This window comes from Pteronotus mesoamericanus, unplaced genomic scaffold (genome assembly GCF_021234165.1).
Source record: "Pteronotus mesoamericanus isolate MK-2021 breed Mesoamerican mustached bat unplaced genomic scaffold, CSHL_Meso_final contig_35, whole genome shotgun sequence".
Classification (NCBI taxonomy): domain Eukaryota; kingdom Metazoa; phylum Chordata; class Mammalia; order Chiroptera; family Mormoopidae; genus Pteronotus; species Pteronotus mesoamericanus.
Window position 1 is genome coordinate 787052 of NW_026555139.1, and position 24109 is coordinate 811160.

The following is a 24109-nucleotide window of genomic DNA, read 5'->3' on the forward strand; positions in this document are numbered from 1 at the left end:
AAATTTGAGTGATTTCTTAGGCTAAGAAATAGTTTTGAGGCATAGTAAAGTCCTGGAACTAATAATAGCTTTGCATCCTTATTTTTTAAGTAGATAGTTTTAAAAAAATTTTTTATGAGTTTATTTCAGCCAAACTGACGACATATTCCAGGGAGGAAGATCTGAAGTGGTTTGGGGAGTAATGGATTGTAGCTTCTGTGCATTTGAAATTAAGGAGGGGACTTAAGATTGGAGAAGGCAAGGTTGAGATTGGATTCCAGGCTAGTTAACAAGATTATGTACTTTCTTGAGAGTAAATATACCTTTTTTAGGAACATTATTTCTGGTATTTCAAAGGTTTGTTAACCTAGGTGCACAAGAACTGTGGACAGGGCTGGCTTAGACCCTTTCATTAAAGAAGTTGTTGTCCTGGGGCGTGACTATCCACCATGACCTGCCCAGTTAGGAATTTATGATCAGATCACCACGTGAGGTTACTTTCCATTGAACCCCCTTTTTTTCATCAACAGTTCCCCCTTTTGGACATAAATCAACATGGAAGATGCACTGACTGACTTTTTGGTCAGATAATGTGTTCTTACTCCTAGGAAGTCTTAAGTATCAGCATCATCTTATTAAGCATTGGGAACGGGGCAGTACTGGAACCATGGGATCTGAACTGAGGTCGAATTTTCCCCCCAAAAGGGAAGGGCAGGTAAATGGGAGTCATGCAGGTCTTATAGCCATCATTGTGAAAAAAAAACACTCTAGATCATTTCTGTCCTATGAATTGTCATGTTCCAAGTTTTGCCTTCTGTCTCATTTTTCTGCCTTTGGCATCTAGTATTACAATTACATAAGTCCTGAAAAGAGTATTAATAGTTATACATGTAGAGTAATGATAAATAGTTGGACTATATAGAAGAACCCAAAGAACAGATGTAACTATTATTGTGACCACTGTCATTAGCAGACAGGTAAAGGCAATCAAACAAAATGGATTCTAAGTTCAGTATCAATCCATAGGTATAAAGATTTTGTTGATGTCTTGGGATAACTGTTTACTTCTGATGTGAGTAGCGTCTTATTCTAGGGGACTTTGATGACCATTGTACGTGGAGATGAGTATCAGACTAGGGTGATGTCAATTTGTGGTTAGACGCCAGATACGTTCCCTTCCAACGAAGTTGGAGAATGTCTTTTATTTGATGTTCTTTCCAATAATCACAATCTAAAGTCTTTGTCTCCTCAGAGTTCACTATGAAAGGAAGTAGTTACCAACTTGACATTTTCTTGAAGTGAGTCTATGAAACTTTGGCAGTAGTGTAAGATGTTTTCTTTCAATAATGTCAGCTCATAGTTTCTTTCATCTAAGTTCAACAAATCCACTGTGATGCATGAAGGAATGCAAAAACTGAAAAATGAGAAGGACCAAGTATCCATGTTGGGTTTTCCAAAGACCTAACTCTTTATATTTTATCTCTGATTTTCTCATGCAATTTAACATAAAAGACAAGTAATTTGACATGTTTCAGGGGCCCTTCTGGAACACCACAAAGTTATTAGTACATATATTGAGATTTTAACCGTTAAAAACCTCAATTTCTAATGAAAACCTCAATTTTTAATGAAAAGCATTCTTTAGTTTGGACATTTTATAGCATCTGGAAACATTTTTCATAGACACAAAAGTCAATTATTAACATGGACTTATTTTTGTACAGCTCAGTCAAAATAAAGACATATCTGTGTTATCTAAAGCAACAAACTTAAGCAAACTTTATTTACTAAGGATTAATCTTAGATTATATTTACTTGGAAAGCATTTGAGTAGGTTTTTATATTTCTGAAAAGTTTAGAATACCCAATTCTTACAAGTGCTTGTGTTTAATTTTAACAATACCATCCAGAGGTAGAAAATTATCTAACATTTAAAACATGCATACATGTAGACACACACACACAGACACAAAGAGAGAACGGTTGAATCTAAATTTTGTTTAGGAGGCATTTACAATTCATGTCTGCCTTTGACAAGGCAAGTTCCAAATGACCTTCCCCCTTTTAAAATAACAACAGCCGTTTTAAATACCACAAAGAATTGGGTTGACATCATGTTGATCTGTTTATCTAAATTCTCTTTTTGAAGCTTTAAGAAACCAACAAAATAAAATTTTTATTCATTCTACCCAATTTTGTAGCCAGTTTTTTCTAATTATGCACACAAAAAATATAGAAGTATCAAAGGGTCCTCATTTTGGCCATCTTAGTTATAAATGGGGGGCTGACTGTGGTGGGTCTTGGAGAGATGATTTCCCATGTTAATTTTGACATCTGGAGAGTCTGAACAAAGTTCTAGGGAAAACCAGCCTGTATATGCATGTCTCTGGATGAGCTAATTGCAGGGGATATCTCTATAGGACTGCTTTACACCCTAGACGAAGTTTTCTGCTGGAAACCCCACAAAGATTCTTCATTATCTAAGAATACTCAAACAAGGGCCAGCGAGAGTTTATTGAATGCAGCAAGAACTGCAACATTTTTCAAGTCTCTCAGTTCTTGAAAACGTGTCTCAGGTCTTTCAGGGTGAATCCATTCCAGGTGCTCTGCCCTCCTTGGGCTCGCACCTGCTTCTCTGGGAATTGGCTATGCTACCTCACTAGATGAGGTAGCCCACTTTTGCCACCCTGTATTTGGGGATCTGAATCAACTTGTCAGGTTGGGGACACAAATGCTTTCTCATTTGGCGCTAAAGACAGCTCGGGCTCTCATTTAATTAGTAAATATTTTGTTAGGATTCTCAGTAAGCATGCCAATTAAAAAGTTGAAGTTAAAAGTAGCAACCCACCTTTTCTTTCTTCTCCCTTGGTTATCTCAACCATTATTCACCTCAAGGATTTTCTAAGGATAGCTCAAATAACGTCATGGCCTGGGAGTCATCCAACTTCACTCTGAGCCTGTGGTGTAAAATAGGCCCTTGTTTGTACTTAGTAGGGGTCCAGGGCTGCAGGGTCATGGTCCTGGGTGGGCTTCTTCCAGAATCCTGCCACACTACGCCAAGTAAATGTTGATGTAACAAATGTCCAAACCTGTAGAAAATTTTTATGAGTTTATTTCAACCAAACGACAGGTACTGGGGAATAAGATCTTGTTAATATCAAATTTTTTTCCTATCTTTGTCTACATCATTTACAATAAAACAAGATTTACAATGTGTAAAATAGGTGTTGTCATAGTAAAACTCAACCCACTTATCAATACATTTATTTGAAGATCTCATAAATATGTATATATAATTTTTAAATTTTTTTATTGTTCAACTACAGTTGTCCCACATTTTTCCCCCCTGCTTTCCCCTGCCCTGCCACCCCTCCCCACAATCTCCACCCCATTGTTCATGCCCATGGGTCCTCTATACATGTTCCTTGACTGGGTCTTTCCCCTTCTTCCCCCTATAATCCTCATCTCTGGTGTCAGTTTGTTCTTTATTTCCATGTCTCTGGTACTCTTTTGCTTGTTTGTTTTGTTGATTAGGTTCCACTAATAGGTGAGATCATGTGGTATTTGTCTTTTACCACCTGGCTTATTTCAGTTAGCACACAACTCTTCAATTCCATCCATGCTGTTGCAGAGGGTAGGAGTTCCTTCTTTCTTTCTTCTGCATAGTATTCCATTGTGTAAATGTACCGCAGTTTTTTGATCCAATCATTTACTGAGGGGCACTAGGCTGTTTCAAGCCCTTGGCTATTTTAAGTAGTGCTGCTATGAATGCTGGGGTACATAGTGTTTCTTTTGGATTCGTGTTCGGGATTCTTAGGGCATAGTCCCAGCAGGGGAATTATTCGATCAAAAAAGCAATTCCATTTTTAGTTTTTTGAGGAACTTCCAAAATGTTTTCCACAGTGGCTGCACCAGTCTGCATTCCCACCAACAATTTACTAGGGTTCCCTTATCTCCACCTCACCAACATTTGTTGTTTGTTGATTTGTTAATGATGACCATTCTGACCAGTGTGAAGAGGTATCCCATTGTGGTTTTAATTTGCATCTCTCTGACACCTAGTGATGTTAAGCGTTCTTTCATATGTCTCTGGTTCCTCTGTGTCCTCCTTGCAGAAGCGTCTATTCAGGTTCTCTGCCCATTTTTTAATTGAATTTTTTGTCTTACTGCTGTTGTGTGAGTTCTTAATATATTTTGGAGATCAAACCATTGTCTAAGGTATCACTAGCAAATACGATTTCCCATTTGATTGGTTCCCTCTTCATTTTCTTGCTGTTTTCTTTAGCTGTGCAGAAGCTTTTCAATTTGATATAGTCCCATTAGTTTCTTTTTTCCTTTATATCCTTTGCTCTAGGGGGCATATTGGTGAAATTATTGTTGCGCGGGATATCTGAAATTTTCTGCCTGTGTTCTCTAGGACTTTTATGGTGTCACAGCTTATATTTAAATCTTTTATCCATATTGAGTTTATTTTGGTGCATGGTGTAAGTTTGAGGGGGGAGGGACTCTGTCCCGCACAGCTGCTCTGGGTTCCCACGGATGGGGAAATAAACTATACCAGACACAATTTGCCTGTCAGGAGAAGGGGTTAGTGATTCCCTCTGGTGGAGAACGCCCTGAGCCCTTCCCTAGAAGTGGTTTTTATTGAGAACAATATGTGCAGGGGTATACAGCATGCATACAAAGCCTGTCAGTATACATCAAAAGACTATAGATAATAAATTGAAGAAATACAGAGGTCTGTCTTAAATCAAAGTCTGTTAGACAAGTTGGCACCAGATGCTCATGAAGGCACAGTGTTCAGGGCTCAGAAATTATCTCCTTGCTGTGAAGTAAAACACCTGTTTTTTCCCTTATCAGGACAGTGTGAAGCAGAACAAGCTTCAGTGGATACAGTGTATTCTTTTGCACAGCTACAGTTCCCAGTGCCTCACAAAGTGGTCTCCAGCATCAGTTCTCATTAACTTAAGGGCATTCTTAGCAAAGTAAGTTTCATAGGATTTAATCCATTCCTTTTACAGGCCTAATTGTCCCCAGGACCACCCTATCCTGTTTAGGGCTGTACCTGCCTTTAGATTGTTTCACTGACAGGTCAGGCGGCCAGGCAGAGCAGCCAGGAGATAAGGAGACTTCTTTCAGATAGAATGAAGACTCGCGCCATGACAAAGCCAAGGGGCGAGGGTCTTTTTCCCCTTCTCTGTGTCCCCTAAGTCCTTCCCTGATGGCCCCTATGCGACTGTGCCTGTCTTAGGTTGCCCCTGTCATTGAGGGAGTCTTACCCATCAGGGGAACAGGTTTTTGTCTCCTCAGTGGCCTATTTTCCCAAGGCCTCCTTGCTCAGCTCCAGCCTTGGGGCCCTCTCTCCTGTCAGCGAGGCTGCAGTCTCTGAAACAAGGCAGGATGATTCCCAACATAAGCTGGTGATCTACTTTCATTTTTTTTGCATGTACTTCTGCAGATCTCCCAATACCATTTACGGAAAAGGCTATTTTTACTCCATTTTATGCTCCTGCCCCCTTCGTCAAATATTAATTGACCATAAAGACATGGGTTTATTCTTGGGCCCTCTGTTCTTTTCCATTGATTTATGTGTCTGCTATTTTGTCAGTACCAGACTGTTTTGATTACAGTGGCCTTGTAATGTAGTTTGATGTCAGGTATTGTTATCCCTCCTATGTTGTTAAAATTGCTGTGGCTACTCTGGGTCGTTTATGGTTTCATATAAATTTTTGAAATGTTTGTTCTACATCTGTGAAATATGTCATTGGTATTTTAATAGGGATTGTGTGGAACCTATAAATTGTTTTGGGTAGTACAAACATTTTGATGATGTTAATTCTTCTAATCCATGAGCACGGTATATACCTCCATTTATTTGTGTCTTCCTTAGTTTCTTTCTTCAGTGTTGTGTATTTTCTGAGTGCACATCTTTTCCCTCCTTGGTTAAGTTTATTCCTAAATATTTTATTTTTTCTTACTACTATAGTAAATAGAATTTTTCCCCCTAATTTCTTTTCCTGTATTTCATTGTTAGTGTACAGAAATGCCTCAGATTTCTGAACAGTGACTTTGTATCCCATTGTTTTACCAAGGTCACTTATTAGGTTGAGTAGTTTTTTGGTGGAGTCTAAAGGGTTTTCTATGCACAGTATCACGTCATCTGCAAACAATGATAGTTTTACTTCCTCCTTTACGATTTGAGTGCCTTTTATTTCTTTTTCTTGTCTGATCACTGTAGCTAGAACTTTCAATACTGTGTTGAATAGAAGTGGAGAAAGTGGACATCCTTTTCTTATTCCCAATCTTAGTGGGAAAGCCTTTAGTTTTTGCCTGTTCAGCATGATGTTAGCTGTAGGTTTTTCGTATATGGCCTTTATTATGTTGAGGTATGCCCCCTGTACTCCCACTCTCCTGATGTTTTTATCATAGATGGATGCTGTACCTTATCAAATGCTTTTTCTGCATCTATTGATATGATCACGTGGGTTTTGTCTTTTGTTTATGTGATGTATTACATTTATTGGTTTGCAAATATTGAACCATCCTTGCATCCCTGGGATGAATCCCACTTGATCATGGTGGGTGATCTTTTTAAGGAATCATGGATGGAGTTTGCCAATATTGAGGATTTTAGTATCTATACTCATCAGCAATATTGGACTGTGGTATTCTTTTTTGTTGTGTCTTTATTTGGTTTTGGGTTTAGGATAATCCTGGCCTCATAAAAAGAGTTTGGGAATCTTCATTCATTTGGATTTTGTGGAATAGTTTGAGAAGGATTGGGGTTAGATCTTCTCTAAATGTTGAGTAAAATCCCCCCGTGAAGCCATCTGGTCCAGGGCTTTTGTGTGCTGGGAGTTTTTTTATTACTGCTTCAATTTAACTGGCTGTTATTGGTCTATTCAGGCTTTCTGCTTCTTCTTGACTCAGTTTTGGAGGATTATATGTTTCTAGAAATTCGTCCATTTTGCCCAGGTTTTCAGATTTCTTGGCATTTAGTTCATAGTGATATCTTATAATCCTTTGTATTTCTGTGGTATTGGTTGTAATTTCTCCTCTTTCGTTTCTTATTCTATTTATTTGACTCCCCTCTCTTTTTTTCTTGATGAGTCTGTAAAAGTCTTGCCAATTTTGTTTATCTTATCAAGGAACCAGCTCTTGGATTTATTTTTCCTTCGAATTGTTCTTTTAGTCTCTAAGTCATTTAATTCTGATCTGATCTTGATTATTTCCTTTCATCTATTTACTCTTTGCTCTGTTTGTTGTTACTCCAGTGCTTGTAATTATAGGGTTAGGATGTGTATTTGAAATTTGTCTCTCTTATTTAGGTAGGTCTATACTGCTATGAACTTCCCTCTTAGAACTCCCTTTGCAGTGTCCTATATGTTTTGAGTTGTCCTGTGTTCATTTTCATTTCCAGAAACTTTTTGAGTTCTTCCCTGATCTCATTGTTTACCCATTCATTGTTTAATAACATGTTATTCAGTCTGCATGGATTTGATTATTTTTGAGTTTCTTCCTTGAGGTTAGTTTCTACTTTCAAGCCATTGTGTTCTGAGAAAATACTTGATATGATTTAAATTTTCTCGAATTTGTTGAGGCTTGTTTTTTGTCTTGTCATGTGGTCTACCTTTGAAAATGTTGCATGTGCATTTGAAAAGAATGCATATTTGGCTTCTTTGGGGTGAAAGGTTCTGTATATACCATTTACGGCCATGTGACCTAGAGTGTTGTTCAGTGCCATAATATCCTTGTGGATTCTTTGTTTAGACGATTGGTTCATTGTTGACGCAGAGGTGTTAAAATTCTGTACTATTAGTATGTTGCTGTCTATTATCTTTCTTTAATTTCTCCAAGATTTTCTTTATATATTTGGGTGCTTCTGTGTTGTGTGCATATATGTTTACACTTTTTATGTCTTCCTGATTGATTCTTCCCTTAAGAATTATGAAATATCCTTCTCTGTCTCTTTTTATGGCTTTTGTTTTGCAATCTGTTTTCTCTGATATAAGTTTTGCTACCCTGTTTTTTTTTGTTTGTTTGTTTGTTTTTCCCCTGTCCATTTGCTTGGAATATTTTTTTCCAGCTCTTCACTTTTGGTCTGTGTAAATGTTTTATTCTGAGGTTGGTCTCCTGTAAACAGCGTATATGCTGGTCATATTTTCTTATCTGTTCAATTCCCTATGTCTTTTTTGGAGCACTTAATCCATTTACATTTAAGGTTATTTTAGGTACTTACTGATTGACATTTTTTCCCTTGTAGCTCTATTCTCTTTCTCTCACTCTTTTCCTTTAGCTTCTTAAAGTAGTCTCTTTAACATGTCTTGCAAGTATTGCTGGTTTGTTGGAGGTATATTCTTTCAGCCTTCTTTTGTCTAGGAAACTCCTTGCCTTCCATTTTTAATGACGGCCTTGTGGACAGTCTTGGTCGCAGGCGTTTGCTTTTCATTACTTAGAATATTTGTTGCTATTCCTTTCTATCTTGTAGTGTTTCTGTTGCGAAATCAGCTGCTAGCCTTATTGGAGCTGCCTTGTATGTTACTACCTGCTTCTCCCTTGCAGCCTTTAAAATTCTCTCTTTGTCTTTAACATTTGGCATTTTAATTATGATGTGCCTCGGAGTGGGCCTCTTTGGGTTCATCTTGATTGGGACCCTCTGTGCCTCCTGAACTTGCATGATTTTTCCCCCTCCCTGCATTAGGGAATTTTTCTGTCATTATTTTTTCAAACGGGTTTTCTATTCCTTGTTCCTTTTCTTCTCCTGGTATTCCTATGATGCGAATATTTTTACATTTCATGTGGTCCTGAAGTTCCTTAAAGTATCCTCATACTTTTTGAGTCTTTTTGTTTTGTTACTCTGCCTGGGTATTTCTTTCTACCTTGTTTTCCAGCTTGCTGATTCAGTCCTCTGTTTCATCCAGCCGGCTTGTAATTTCTTCTAGTGTATATTTTTCCCAGATATTTATTCTTCATTTCTTCTTTGTTCTTGTTTATACTTTCTATTTCCTTTTTCATGCTGTTGTAGTTCCCACTGAGTTCCTTGAGCATCCTTACAACCATTTTTTAAAATTTTATGTCTGACAGATTGCTTTCCTCAATTTCATTTAGCTCTTTTTCCGAGGATTTCTCCGTTCCTTTGATTGGGGGTTCTTTCTTTGTCTCCCCATTTTAGGTGACTCTGTTTCTGTGTCTCAGGATGCTCTGCTTTGCCTGCCTGTCTTTGTGAGGTGGACTCTGTGGTAGGAGTTCTGTGGGACTTAGTGGTACAGTCTCTTTGATCTCCTTATCTGGCTTTCCTAGGGTTGCCCTTTATTCAGTTTGTGTGGGCTCTGTTGTTGTACTTGGGCTTTGCTTACTGGTGACTCATTTGTTGGTGGGTTCTCTCCTCCAGCTGGCTCACTGGAAGTTACAACTTCTGCATCTTGTATGCTGTTGTACAGGTGTTGGTTAGCAGAGCAATATTAGCAGACATCCAAACCCACTCTAGAAAAAAGAAATCCTACCACATTACCACAACCAAGTACAATTGAGCAAAGATTGATGAAGACGGAGAGAGATTAAGAATGTTTTAAGATAGGAAAAAGGGAATATGAGATGAACAAAAGAGAAAAATGATTTTGAGATGGAAGAAGAAGGAGAAGTAATAAGAGTAGGGAATAGAAATGAGACAAAGGGAGAGAACAAAATTTAAAGTACATAAAACATGGAAGGCCAATGGCAAAAATGGAGTAAGGAAAAGTATACTATGAGATTTGAAGTAAAATTGAACAGGTACTGAACCAATGGAAACAAAATTGCACAAAAACCATAGGAGGATCAATAGCAACAACAGCTGAGTGAAGATGAATAAAGGTGGAAAGGGAATAAGAATATCATACAAAGGAGAAAAGTGAATATAAGATGTCTACAGCAAAGAAAAATGATATTTGAGGAGATGGGGGAGGAAGACTAATAAGAGTAAGCAGTAGAGCCCAGGCTAAGAAAGGGAACAAAAAAAAATTAAAATTCGTAACTCAACAGATCAAGGGCAGAGGGAAGGCAAAATGGAGTGAGACAGGTGGAAAGTATCTTATGGGATTTAAAGTACTGTTTAGTGAACAAGTAGGGGTTCCTTTGAAGAAGAACAGTAATAGCCGTGATACCCTCACTCAACTAGTCACAATTTATAAAGGAGGAAAGGATACAAGACTGTCACAAGAGGGGAAAATGAATGTGAGAATACTTAAGGAAGAATGCTTTTGCAAGGATAGATGGAGGAAAAGTAGTAAGGGTAAGGAATAAGAACATGACGTAGCATGGGAGAAAATAAAGTTAACAACAACAGTGAGAAAGGTCAGGAAGATGGAACAATAGAGTTAGACCAAAGAAGGATGCTATATGGGATTTGAAATAACAATAATATGAAGAATAATATAATCTAAATAAAAATAATAAAAAATAAAAGACCAGGAGTTGTGAGTTGGAATACGATTGAAGTGAGAGAAGAAATAATGAAAGGCTATATGAAAGGAAAAAAAGAAGAGAAAAAAAACACAAGTTCTGAGGAAGAGCGAGGTGAAATTTGTCTCAGCTGTTGGTGTTTGCCTTCTTTCTGGATCCATCTCTGGTTTTCTATCAGGGTCCTGGGGTGGGTCCTCTAACGTGCGGCAACACCACCTGTATCTCTTTCCCCTGCCTCTAGAGGGAGCTTCTGTTGTGATTGAGAGGGTGAGACCTCTGCATCTCCCTTGGGAGGCACTGTTCAGTCTTTGAGGAAATTTGTGGGTGCGTTCCCCCAGCCCCTACACTTCCCATCTGAGTCTTTCCTAGTTTATTTCCAAGATTGTATAGTTTCTGATTAAATAGTTCTGTGTTTCATGGGGACAGAGGAGGATAATCTGTAACAGTGTTAGCTCTCTCCTGCTTGGTGTAGACTGCAGCTCTGTGTGAGCCAAGGCTGGGTGACACTATGAATCCCCATTGCTGCACACTTTCTGAGCTTCCTGCTTTGATGGCCTCAGTGCAATAGTGCCGTGGGGCCCAGTGTACTTTGTCTGGGTCTGGGAATTCCCTGCCCTGGCATGGGAGGGAGCTGCTAGGCTACTGCCTCTGACCGGCCTCTCCACAGGAGCTGGTGCCACACCTGGATACTTTCCCCATTCGCCTATAAAACATCGTTATGACCCATTTTGAAGCATCCTCTGTACTCTTTGGCTTTCAAACTTCATATCATCTAAGATTCTGTTGACTGTTCACTTGCTTTTTTGGGAGATCAGCTAAGAGCCCAAGTCTGGTGCACAAGCAAGTGGACTTGGCTCCCACCTACCTCGCCACCATCTTCTCTCTGCCTCATGTATATATAATTGTAACGCAAATCTATATGTGATATACACTGCTATTTCAGTGGTAAATTAAAATTTTCAAGATGCTTGATTATCATTTGGTTAACTAAAGTAATAAATGGCTAAGGATAGTTAAGTCCATTGTGGTCTACTAGCCTATATTTTATACTGATATGTGCCACATAAAACACATGTTGCAGCATTTCTCACAGAAACATCTAGGCTTTCCTAATCATTAAAAAAGTGATTAGGACTCATGTTCCCTGGTGATAATCTTCTGCAGGTTCTGCTGCACTGGTAGAAAACATTGTTAAAAGCTTACTATAGTATTACATGTTGTTCCTGACAAACACTTCTTTAGAATGGAATTTCTCTCTGGGGCAGAGGCCTCCCCTGTTCTCCTGTTTAACCATTTCTATTTCTGCATTTAAGAATCCTTAGTTTAGAAAGACGACAGGAGAGCTCACACAACTGGTTGTGGTACGAATGATACTACGTATTGAATAATTTTGTAAATTTATAAAAGGTTTTTGATTTTTATTTCCCTGAAAACAGAAAAAAATATTAAAATATTCATGTTTTTTCTTTATGTAGACTCTAAGCCTTTCTGGACTTGTAGGAAATCTATTGCTCTGAAAGAATTGTGTGATCTAATGCTCGAATAGTCTTCTGGAGGATTTCGGAATATGTTTCTTAATGTGTTTTCCAGATGTTTGTGACCTTTTGAAAGTGTTTTTTTCTCCACTTAATTTTAAGGCTCTTAGATTTGAACCATAGAAATTAATGAACTAGAATTCTTGAATTAATTACCTGAAGAACATCTCTCTTGCTCTCTCTAGTAAGTCATTATTAACATAACAAAAACAATTTAAGGAAACTCAGTTCCCAAACAGTGATGTGCAATAGGTGGAAATAATAGGTGGAAAGTGGTGTGTTGATCAAAATCGTATATTAATATAGAGCTATAAGCAATATAATTTCCAAACAATTAGATGACAGTAGAATGTATGTAACCCAAATGATTCTAAACGTAACTTTAATGTTTTTTTATTCATTCAGGAGGTTATGTTTGTATAGACATTCTGTTTGCATGTACATATCATATCTTAGTGTTTTGTAAGACTTTTTTTAAATAATTTCTCCCACAATTTACTGAATATTCTGAATTGTATTAGCACCTCTCATGGTGTTTGAAATATACTGGTCACATAAGTTTACTGAAGCTGTCAATAATTTGATGTACAGGGTCCGGCAGAAGTAACACCACTGAGTATGATTGGTAGGGTATGTGAATGTCTTGCATGAGCAATTTGAACATTTCACATAAAATTTCATGTGGTATGCTTGAGTGTGATATTTTATGTTTTAGAACTGCATGCTTATGATTTTGTAATAAAAGATTTTATGTAATCAAAAAAGGGGAGTTGTTTGTGCTGGACGCTGTATTTAAAGAAACAAAATTCTGATTGATTCTGAACTGTTTCTTTCAGAAAGGCACCTCACATATAATGGAATTTTATTGATTCTGTAGATCTTCATTATGGATATCAAGGTAACAATACAGGAAGTATGCATAATTTCTCATTTCTGCAAGTAGTCTTGACTGCTGAAGGAAGAAATTTTTTAAGCTACAGCAAAATTCATTTTGGTAACTTTTATGGAAATACTGATTTTGTTTTTAAAGCTTTGATAACCTTTTACTAAAGGTATGAACAAGCAAAGAACTTATCTCATTAGGCAAGTCCACATTAATAACAATGCCTAGAAGAGGACTGATTCTTCAGACCCGGACCCAGTGGCTACTGTTGGGCCTTGCTTTACTTTGCATTTTGGTACTATTTTTGTATCTTCTGGAATGTGCCCCCCAAACTGATGGAAATGCATCTCTTCCTGGGGTCTTTGGGGAAAATTATGGTAAAGAGTATTATCAAGCCCTACTGCAGGAACAAGAAGAACATTATCAAACCAGGGCAACCAGTCTGAAACGCCAAATTGCACAACTAAAACAAGAATTGCAAGAAATGGGTGAGAAGGTGAGATCATTACAAGAGAGAAAGAATATAGGGGCTAATGGCATAAGCTATCAAGGCCACAAAGAACAAGTACCTAGTGATCTTTTAGAGTTTCTTCATTCCCAAATTGACAAAGCTGAAGTTAGCATAGGAGCCAAACTACCTAGTGAATATGGGGTCATTCCCTTTGAAAGTTTTACCTTAATGAAAGTATTTCAGTTGGAAATGGGTCTCACTCGTCATCCTGAGGAAAAGCCAGTTAGAAAAGACAAGCGAGATGAATTGGTAGAAGTTATTGAAGCTGGCTTGGAGGTCATTAATAATCCTGATGAAGATGATGAACAGGAAGATGAGGATGGTCCCCTTGGAGAGAAACTGATATTTAATGAAAATGACTTCATAGAAGGTAATGTGAAAAATGTGTTGGTCCATAGGTATATTAGTATGACAAAATGCTATTCTTGTATGCTGGTAACATGTCAGTCATTTTCCATAGTATTAAAACATTTGTTTACCCACTCTACTCCACCAAGAGTCTGAAGTGGCTTTTTGGAAAAAGTTATAATGTGATTGTAATAAAGTAGAAAATAAGAACCATGGAAATAGAATAAATCTAAGCTTATATAGAAGACTACTACCCAAGTTGAAGGGCTCTTAGAGCTCTTGTGTATTTACATGTGTATGTATTTGCCTTCCTCTCTTATCTGGTCTTGGTGTTCCTTTCTTATATTTTTAAAAAATGTATGAACTAAGGCTCAAGATTTTAAAACCATTTGATAAAGAAAAAAACCTAATTCTGTATATTAATGGTTATTCTATATTTTGGAGGGAGGAGAACAGCACAGGTGAGAACACCAAAGAGGCATATACATAATGTTAAAAAGCATATCTGGTATTTAGAAAGTATTTTCCTAATACAAATGGCAAAAATGTCATGGGGATTTTTATACATCAAGATGGTACATGACTCAAAAGTTGAGGAACACTGCTATAAACCTGAGATATTTGTTGATTGATATAAACAGGAATAATTATAGATCCAACCCATCTCCATCTTAATATCCTCTGCTGGATATTTAATTGCAGACTTAAAACCATTTTAGATATAAATCTTTCTTACAAGTTCTCTTTGCTTAATGTATAAGTTGTCTACCACGTGTAATTTTTTTGACCCCAAGTTATCATGGATGTCACTTGCTATATGTATTAGAATACCTTGGGGGCCTTTGGAGGCTATCAGGGAGAACTTTGTGCTTTTCTGGCATTTCAGCTGTCTTCTCCCTGTAGCCACCTCTTTTTTTCTGCTGTCATTGCCTGCCATTTTCAATGGGTTGTCTCTTTCAAAACTCTTCTATTTGTTTTGCAAGCTCAGCTTTTTGTCTTTTCACTCTATGTTTGTAGCTTAAGCAGAATTGAAAGCTGCTAAGGAAATAACATAACTAAGTAATGTGTAAAATGTGTTCATATCTGCCTGAAAAGAAAGGAACCAATACCAGCTTTATATTCTTATAACTCTCCTTGTCATTTGAAGCATATACTATGGATTGAATAATAATATAGATAATATAGTAGAGCAGTGAACTGTTTTTAATTTCTTTTATAAAGAAATAGTTGTGGAGATAAATACTTTCACAAACAGATAAAAATCCTACAGATCTGGTTTAATATTTTTGATTGAATTTATAAACTTTGACATGGAGACATCTTTGTCCCTAACTCTTTCCTTCAGGTTATTACCGCACCGAGAGAGATAAGGGCACACAGTATGAACTCTTTTTTAAGAAAGCAGACCTTATGGAATATAGACATGTGACCCTCTTCCGCCCTTTTGGACCTCTCATGAAAGTAAAGAGTGAGATGGTTGACATTACTAGATCACTTATTAATATAATCGTGCCACTTGCTGAAAGAACTGAAGCATTTGTACAGTTTATGCAGAACTTCAGGTAACTCTTGGAACTTAATGATTGGTCTAAGCATGCCTGGAAAAAAATCACACTTCATACACATTTACTTACCTTCACTGAGTATGATTATTTAGAATTACAGGATAATTTTATCTTTCTTAAAGCACATATAGCTTATTGTGTTTTTGACAATTTCAGCTATGAAGTAAAATAAATGCAGGATGACAATTATGAGAAACTAAATTTGATGACCTTTATAATTGTGTGTGAATTCATGTTAAGACAAGTTACATTTTTAAAAATAACATTATTGAGACATAATTTACATACAATAAAATCCACTTATTTCAGAGATATGGGTTTCATGACTTTTGACAAATGTATACTCATGTAGCCACCTCTCTAATCAAGATATGGAACATTGCTATCTCCCCAGAAAATTCCCTTAAGAACAATTGGAATTTTAACATTGAAATAAATTTTAGAAATATAAACATTCAACTAAAAATGGGAGAAAGTTATTCCATCTTGGGAAGCAGAGACTAACAATTTTTTAAAGGATTTTTTGCCATTAAATTTGGATATTTTAAAATGCTGAAGTGTTGAAGAATTAACCACTACATAGTAGAATAACTATTTATGTTTTGATTTTTTTGTTTTAACATTTGCCTTGTTTGAAATACTTTAATATGCTAGTTTTAATGCTTTGTAATTCCAATCCGTATTCTCATATTGAAATTGTTGAATTTGAAGTTAGTTAACACTCTTCTGTAACAATATCTAGAAGTCATGCTTCCAAGTGAATTTTGCATGTCTGAAATAGCTCACTTGGGATCTGATTTCCTAAATCATTTTTTATTGTCTTTCTGGGAATTGCCTTCAGATGCTACAGTATTCTTTACAGTTAGTAATCTCATTCGTAGCAAGTATTTATTCCTTGATGATAGGTGTAGTTTCTGGTACTAGTCAGTCTGAAGACAAAATAAGTCTCTAAATAAAAGATGAATATTTATTTATTTGGTTGTGAACTGATTTGGCTTATTTCCTTGAGTAGTTTGTAATTTGCTCCTGAAGGGAATACCAAAGCAAAAACTTCCAAAATATTTTCAAATTTGGCAACGGTGTTGGACTGTTTCCATCGCCCTGCAAGGGTTATGCTTATTTAGACATATACATTGTTACTCATTCACAGTGATGACTTTAATAATTCAGTACTTTATATTTACTTAAAACTCATGTGATTTTGTCTTTAATTAATATGCCTTGTTCATTTTCTTCACGCGATTGCTTTCTGAATCAACAGAGCCTAATGTTTTCCTGATTAAACTTTATTTTTCAATTCTGTTAGGGATGTATGTATTTATCAGGACAAGAGGATTCATCTCACAGTGGTGTATTTTGGTAAAGAAGGACTGTCTAAAGTCAAATCCATCCTAGAATCTGTCACAAGGTGGGTGAGCCATGTCCACATAGAAGTCCTTGATATATAGCATTAGAAGAGTGACAATTTCAGATATTTAAAGAGTTAATTTGGAATAGCTGCTGTTTAAAAGTTGGCTGAGCATTAAAGTTTCCTCATTTCACCCCAGGTTCCCTTATGCAACTCTCAATGACACATCTTCACTTAACCTCTTAGCAGACAGCCTGGTATGATCAGCGTGCTCTCACTTTGGAGCCCAATCACTTTATCTATGCTTCCATTTATGACTCCTTGATTTCCTCCCATTGAACTCTTTCCCTTTTTTCAAACGCAGTCCCTTCACTTTGATACTATCTCTTGAATCTTTCTCTTACTTGTCACCTCTCTTTCCATTTTTTCTCACCCTGTAAATGATGCTTAGGTCTCCCTTTATCCTTAAGAAACTTCCATCTGACTCCACAGTATCCACTGTTAGGTTTCTGTCCTTTTCATACCTTAACCTCACAAGACGGTAATTCTCTAACCAGATAACTCATATAGTACCTGGCACATAGTAGGTGCTCAGAGTTTTGAATGAATGAATTAGTAATTCCTTAATACTTCATTATTAATTCCATAGCTTCTCAGCCTTTTCATCTCTAAGTTATGATCCTAAAGTTACAACCTAATTGCCAAATTCAGCCTTTTCTCTGTCATCCTTCTATTACTTCTTTATATTGACACCTGGCAAATACTTCCTTCTTGAAACATTCCTCTGATATTTGTAAAATGTAAATATTTTGTAAATGTAAACATATTATAAGATATTAAGTTGATTGTTTTCTGACCACACTGATTCCGTATCCTTTACTTGCTTGCCTTTCTACTAGTTGTGGCCATTTCCAAAGAGTCCAGATTTGGCTGACCATTCTTCTTGAATCATTCAACTAACATTCATTGAATTCCCACCAGCTATGCTTGAGATACCATGCTTAGAGCCTGACTGGAATGGTTGTAATAGGAGTGGGCATGGAAGATGGAGTTTTAGTTCCTACCTCTGAGGGGCTTTCTCACAGCATTGATATGTAAACAGCAAACCTTGTGTTGTCCTCCTGATGTCTTTCATTTAGTTCAGACTAAGACAATTCCTATGATCCCCTGTACTTGATGTCTGCATCTTTCACTAATTTTCCACCTCTCATTAGTCAGTTCCTGCTTACTGCACAGGATCTCCTCTCTCCTTTTCTTGCTGCTGCCACCACACATCTTCCACCCACCCCTTCATTCCTTCTCTTCTTTCCTTACCATTTTCAGGTCACCTACTAATTGCCAAGCATTCACATTGGTATCTCTAAAACCACCCCTGCATTAATCAAGACTCCTCTGTGGTAAATGATAGAAACCTGTCTTGAGTGCAAGAAAAATGAGTGCTGTTGAAGAATCTTGGATAACTTGCAAAACTAAAGGGATCATTACAACCAGCCTTGGAGAAGAAAACCAAGTCAGCTTTAATATCTTAGGGGCTTGAACCAGAGACTTGAATACTATCAAAATTCTCTTGTCTTCTTGTCTGTTTTTCTTTGCATCTTGACTTTATTCTCCATTGCAGATTGTCTCCTTCTACATGTGAGCTTTGCTATCAGAGAGGAAAACATCTTTCTCCAAGATCCAGCTGAGAAAATCCCCAGGAAGTAACTTTTGCCCACTCTTGAGCCAATCATTATGGCCAGGTGGGGGTATTGTGATTAGCCCAGCTTTAGTCTGGTGCCTGCTTTTAGGGAATTACTGTTGTTGGGGTGCTCTATGATTAGTTCCTCCACTTGGTGCTAGGAGTGTGAGGTGGTGAACAGCAGTTTCCTCAAAAGAAGGGAGAGATTTATATCCTATAAGAAGGGGAGCATGGGCGCTCAGAGTACTTAGAGTCCACTTCATACACTACTTGAGTCTTTGCTTCCATCTCTCCATTTCCCATTCTACAAGGGGGAGACCCCAAAAAACCCCAGAATTTATTTATAAAAAATTGTGTACTTATTCTTACATGCTTAAACTTCAGTCACTTTCACAGTACTCGACATTTGATGTGACACACCTTTCAAGATGTTTTTCTCCACTGCTCAGTTTTTAAATTTGTCTTTCTGCTTTTTTTTGTTTCACCTCTTTCACATTGGCAAAATGTTTCCCTTTGAGGACTTTTTTCATCCAGGGAAACAGAAAAGTCACTCAGGGTGAAATCAGGTGAATATGAAGGGTAAGGCACAGGGGTTATGCCGTTTTCGGTCAAAAACTGCTGAACACTCAGCCCTGTGTGGGCAGGTGTGCTTGTAAATCACCCATCATGAAATGGGCAAATGCGTCGTGTCTTCAAAAAAGTCCCTGAAGTCAAACGCAGCCTCTCACAGCAATGCCAGCTGGTGCACTGATTCAGAAGGGTCCCAAGAACATTCACCTAGTGGAGGAAGCCTATGCTACAAGGGGCCTGTCCTCCAGAAGATAATTCTGGTGTGTGTGTGTGTGTTTTTGAATCCCCTTTTTGTATGTTATTGTAAGAGTAATCGTCCTAAAAAGTTCCTTTTTTTGATCCAACTGTACCCCAGTGTGGCACTCTCCACCTTTGACATCAGAGTCACCTGGAGGGCTTACTAACACAGATGATTAACTTCACCCATAGCATTTGATCCAGGAGTCTGGGGTGGTACCTGAGAATTTGGGTTTCTAACACATGCCCAGGGGAAGCTGACGCTCTGGATGCAAGGACTTCACAGTGAGAACCACTGCTCTAATGGGAAAAACCCTGACTCTTCTTTGCCTTTAGGACACTGACCAAGATCTCTAACTTCTCATGGAAGGTATTACTCAGTCTGACCCTTTTCTGGTTTTCTCTCATTGTTCCCATTCTAGGATCCCTCTTAGCCAATTTGATTTGTCTAATCCCTGTTTATAATGCTTTGTACTTTATTACCTCTTTGCCTTTGAGGATAATTAATTGGAATGACCTTTACAGTCGCCACCAAATTCAGGATTTTAACCAAAGCCTAGCTTAAATTCCACTTCCAACATCTTCTCTAACTACTCCAGGTAGAAGCAATCTTTTTTTTCTCAGAAATGCTGTTTATTCATTTATTCAGCAAATATTTATTGAACTCCTACTCTATGAGGGCCACTGTGCCCATGGTAATAAACAAAACAGAATTCCTCCTCTAGTGGAGAGCACTTTCCAGTGGAACTGAGGAAAACAAAGCTGGGCAGTGGGATGGAGGTTAAAGAGAGGGAGTAGGGGCTACTTCACATATGGTACAAGGAGTATCTCTGATAAGATTAGGACACTTGAGCAAAGATCTGAAGAACTCAATAGAAGAGCACTCTTTATTTGTACCATTCATGTGGAATGTATTATTTATTACCAAACATTATGGCTGTTTTTCCATGTGTACATTTCTTATTGTCTCCAATAGGTTTTTAAGATTCTGAAGGGCAGTAGCCCTTCAACACTTACAAACCTCACACCACCATCATGTTGCCTCACATGTGGGTATTTAGTGAATATATCTCTCTCATGATCATACACATGAAGCTGATGATTTCTTTTCCTTATATGAATGTAAAACCAACATAATATATCTGAAGTGTAAAAAATTTGTACATTGTATTGAAGGAAGAGAGTTGTTAAACTTTAAGGGGACTTATAATTTGTTATATGTGCTTTCCTCATAGTGAGTCTAATTTTCACAATTACACCTTGGTCTCATTGAATGAAGAATTTAATCGTGGACGAGGACTAAATGTGGGTGCCCGAGCTTGGGACAAGGGAGAGGTCTTGATGTTTTTCTGTGATGTTGATATATATTTCTCAGCCGAATTCCTTAACAGCTGCCGGTTAAATGCTGAGCCAGGTGCGTAAAATGTTAACAGATGAGCTGAGTGTAGAATTTAGAACAATGTCAGCATGTCCCATATTTTGAATCAACTTATGTTTTTAAGTTATATTAGGCATAATTTAACTGGAATATTAACTAAAAAAGTGAAAATTTCTTCTCCTGAAGTTCATACCCCTTGTTCTCTCATGGCCAAATTCTGATGTCTACATTTGAATGCAAATAAACAAATAGCAAAGAAATAAAAACTCTTGAAATTGACAAGGAGGAAGCAGCACCCATCAGAAAATGTGTGAGTGAAGCAGACTCTGGAGATGTGTGAGAATCAGAAGCACATATGTCAGGCGGTGGCACCAACACACACAGAAGAATATGCATGCGGAGGTCTTGATACAGATAGTGCTTTGTCTCCAGACTGTGCATTTGAGATGACTGAATATATTTTGCTTTATGTTATAGATATGTTTGAAAATGGATGAGCAAATGATGTTTTAATAAATTATTTTAAATGTTTTTTAATCTTTTAAATGTAATTTAAATCTTTCAAGTGAAAAGGGTTTTGTATTTTAAAAAAATCTCATAGTGGGTTTTTTTTATGTAGAGAGATTTATATCATGCAAATAATTACTTTCTTACTAATTAGTTTGGTGGGGTAACTGTCAGGAACTCTCAGAGCCTAGTGAGTGTGTAAGAGTTAGGTTTACTTTTGTTACACCAAACAGCATGAAGTTCAAAATTTGGAAGTTGGAGACATTGGCTTAATGTGAAAGAAATATTTTGATCTTGGGAAACACATTTGCTTATGGGAAACTGAGCTCCTCATCGCTAACTGGGTTTTGAGGAAGGTAAGATGAGTATCAGCTAGGAATCTTGTAATAAAAAGGCTACTTACCTTACTTACAGGGTCCTTTATAATTACTGAGCACTTAATATTATCTATCTGATGGACTCCAGTCTTGGCGAGGAATTCCCTATTGAGAGGATATGGACCAGTTAGCCTTTAAGGGCCCTTCAGTGCTATCAGTTTGAGTGATAAAAGGTTTGAAAAGAAAACCTTGAGTGACAAGGTTTTCTGCAAGGGCTATTACATAAGGTCATTTTGATTCTTATCTTTCCAACTTTTCCAAATCTTATTCAAATCTATCTGCAGTTCTATGTTTTAATTATTTTCTATTTATCTATTCACTAGGCAGTATTCTTTGGATTTACTGTTTGTATGGTTCATTTTGAAAAATGGATTTAACTTGTTTCTAAGTTTTTTGATGATTGCCGAGGTTAACCTGTATCTGTTCCTGCTAATCAGATGAAACAATGCATAATATTGGGTTGGCCAAAAAGTTCATTTGATTCTTATGTAAAAATAAACGGCACATTTTTCATTTTCACAAATAGTTTTATTGAAAAATGTATTCACTGTTTTGTTCCAGTACCTTCTGACATCTTTCAGGAAACTTCATAATTCCATCTTCTCAAAACTTTGTATCTTTTTGAGCAAAGAACTATTCCAGGTGCCTTTTGCAGTCTTCTAGGGAATTGAAATTTTTTCCATTAAGAGAATTTTGTAAAGACCGAAATAAAGGGAAATTTGAAGGTGCAGTGTTTGATGCATAAGACAGATGAATCGGAACTTCCCTGCCAAGCTTTAACAGTTTTTGTCTGGTCATCAAAGAAACATATGGTCTTGCGTTATCCTAATGGAAGATTATGCATTTTCTGTTGACTAATTCTGGATGCTTTTCATTGAGTGCTGCTTTCAGTTGGTCTAACTGGGAGCAGTACTAGTCAGAGTTAATCGTTTGGTTTTCTGGAAGGAGCTCATAATAGAGGACTCCCTCCCAATCACACCATATGTACAACATCACCGTCTTCGGATGAAGACCAACCCTTGATGTGGTTGGTGGTGGTTCATTTCACTTGCCCCACTATCTCTTCCATTCCACATTATTGTAAAATACCCACTTCTCATTGCCCATGACAATTTGTTTTAAAAATGGAATGTTTTCATTACATTTAGGTAGAGAATCACATGTGGAAATACAGTCAAGAAGTTTTTTTTTGCTTATGTGGAACCCAAACATCAAAGCAATTAACAAAACCAAACTGGTGCAAATGATTTTCAGTGCTTGATTTGGATATTTCCAGTGTGTCAGCTGTCTCACCCGTGGTGTGACATTGATTGTTCTCAATGTCTCTATTTGATCGCTGTCCACTTTAACTGGTCTGCCTGACTGTGGAGCATCATCCAGCAAGAAATCTCCAGCACGAAACTTCACAGACCACTTTGACATGTTTGATCAGTCACAGCCCCTTCTTCATACACTGCACAAATCTTTTTTTTGCACTTCAGTTGCATTTTTACCTTTCTTGAAGTAATAAAACATAATATGCCAAAAATGTTGCATATTTTTTATCAGTTTCAATATTAAAATGGCTACACAAAAATTCACTTATTTTGATTTTTTTTTATGCATGCTATATGACAGCTGTCACAATAAAATCTGACAAAATTGTTTCAAATGAAATTAAAGACAGCTAAGTGCTACTAGAGCCACCTTATGGAAAAAAATGAATTGAACATTTTAGCCAACCCAATAAATGGCTCACCTAATGAATAGCTGAGAGAATACCTTTGCGCATCTCCCCAAAGTCAAGGGAATAAATGTGTGGAGCACCCTTTAGTCTATTTTTTTTTTTCCGTTGTTTTGTAATGCTACAGTTCCACAGCCTGGCCTACTCATATGTTATTTAAAAGATCATCATCACGTTTATCAAATCAATAGGATGTTCAGTAGCCTGAATATTGATAAAATCAATATCGATAAAATAAAATCATCATATGGAATCAAAGACTTTAACAGGTTATTAATAGATACTGTTATAAGACCAGTCCTTCATTTTATGACTTGTGTGATATAAATGTATATTTTAATTTATAGGCAAGAAGGTGTTTTACCCTGTAGTGTTCAGTCTTTACAACCCTGCCATTGTTTATGCCAGTCAGAATGTACCCCCTCCTGTGGAGCAGCAGCTGGTAAGACTCTCACTGTGTTCTGAAGGGCCACAAAGATCCCTTCTAGGTTCCTTTATACTTCATTCACAAGTAAAAAACAAAGTTTCAGTAACAAACTGTAGTTATTATGAACACATTTTCATAGTTTTCTACCCCTACCTCCTGTAAAATGCTTTCATATTTATTGTTTTAGTGTCATTCCAGAGGGGGGAAAAAGTTTAGGGCACAGAGAAAACTTCACATTCCAGAATATGAAAATTGTACAATTACTTCTGCCAACATATTTATAGTAATACTAAAAATAAATTTTAATTTTATAAACCTTATTAACTAGAAATTTAAACTACTAGATAACTAAGAAGGAATAATATACTGTAGGGAATTACTTAGAAAGTCATTGCATGGGAAAGTCATGTGTCACAATTTAGAGTTGCACTTATATCAGCATAACAGTCATACTTAACATTTTAAAAATATTAAATAACTTACTATGTTAAAATAATATAGATTTACAGAAAATGTAGAAAGGTGGTATAGGCCTTCCTAGACTTCACCCAGTTTTTCATAATGTTAACATTTTATGTAACCATGGTATATTTTTCAAAATTA

At 36.9% G+C, this 24109-nt stretch overlaps 1 protein-coding gene across 2 annotated transcripts in view; it reads left to right on the top strand.

The window, feature by feature from the left end:
- The window catches only part of CSGALNACT2 (chondroitin sulfate N-acetylgalactosaminyltransferase 2), a 67465-nt gene that overhangs the window by 25572 nt on the left and 17784 nt on the right, over nucleotides 1-24109 (top strand). Inside the window, exons 2-6 of one of the 2 annotated variants that reach the window (XM_054576860.1) lie at nucleotides 12791-13718; nucleotides 15042-15258; nucleotides 16568-16669; nucleotides 20330-20508; nucleotides 23427-23521. In XM_054576860.1, coding sequence (XP_054432835.1) covers nucleotides 13058-13718; nucleotides 15042-15258; nucleotides 16568-16669; nucleotides 20330-20508; nucleotides 23427-23521 — 1254 coding nt within the window. In that variant the 5' untranslated portion in view covers nucleotides 12791-13057. The remainder of the gene's footprint in view (nucleotides 1-12790; nucleotides 13719-15041; nucleotides 15259-16567; nucleotides 16670-20329; nucleotides 20509-23426; nucleotides 23522-24109) is intronic. The other variant, XM_054576859.1, reaches the window with a different exon arrangement.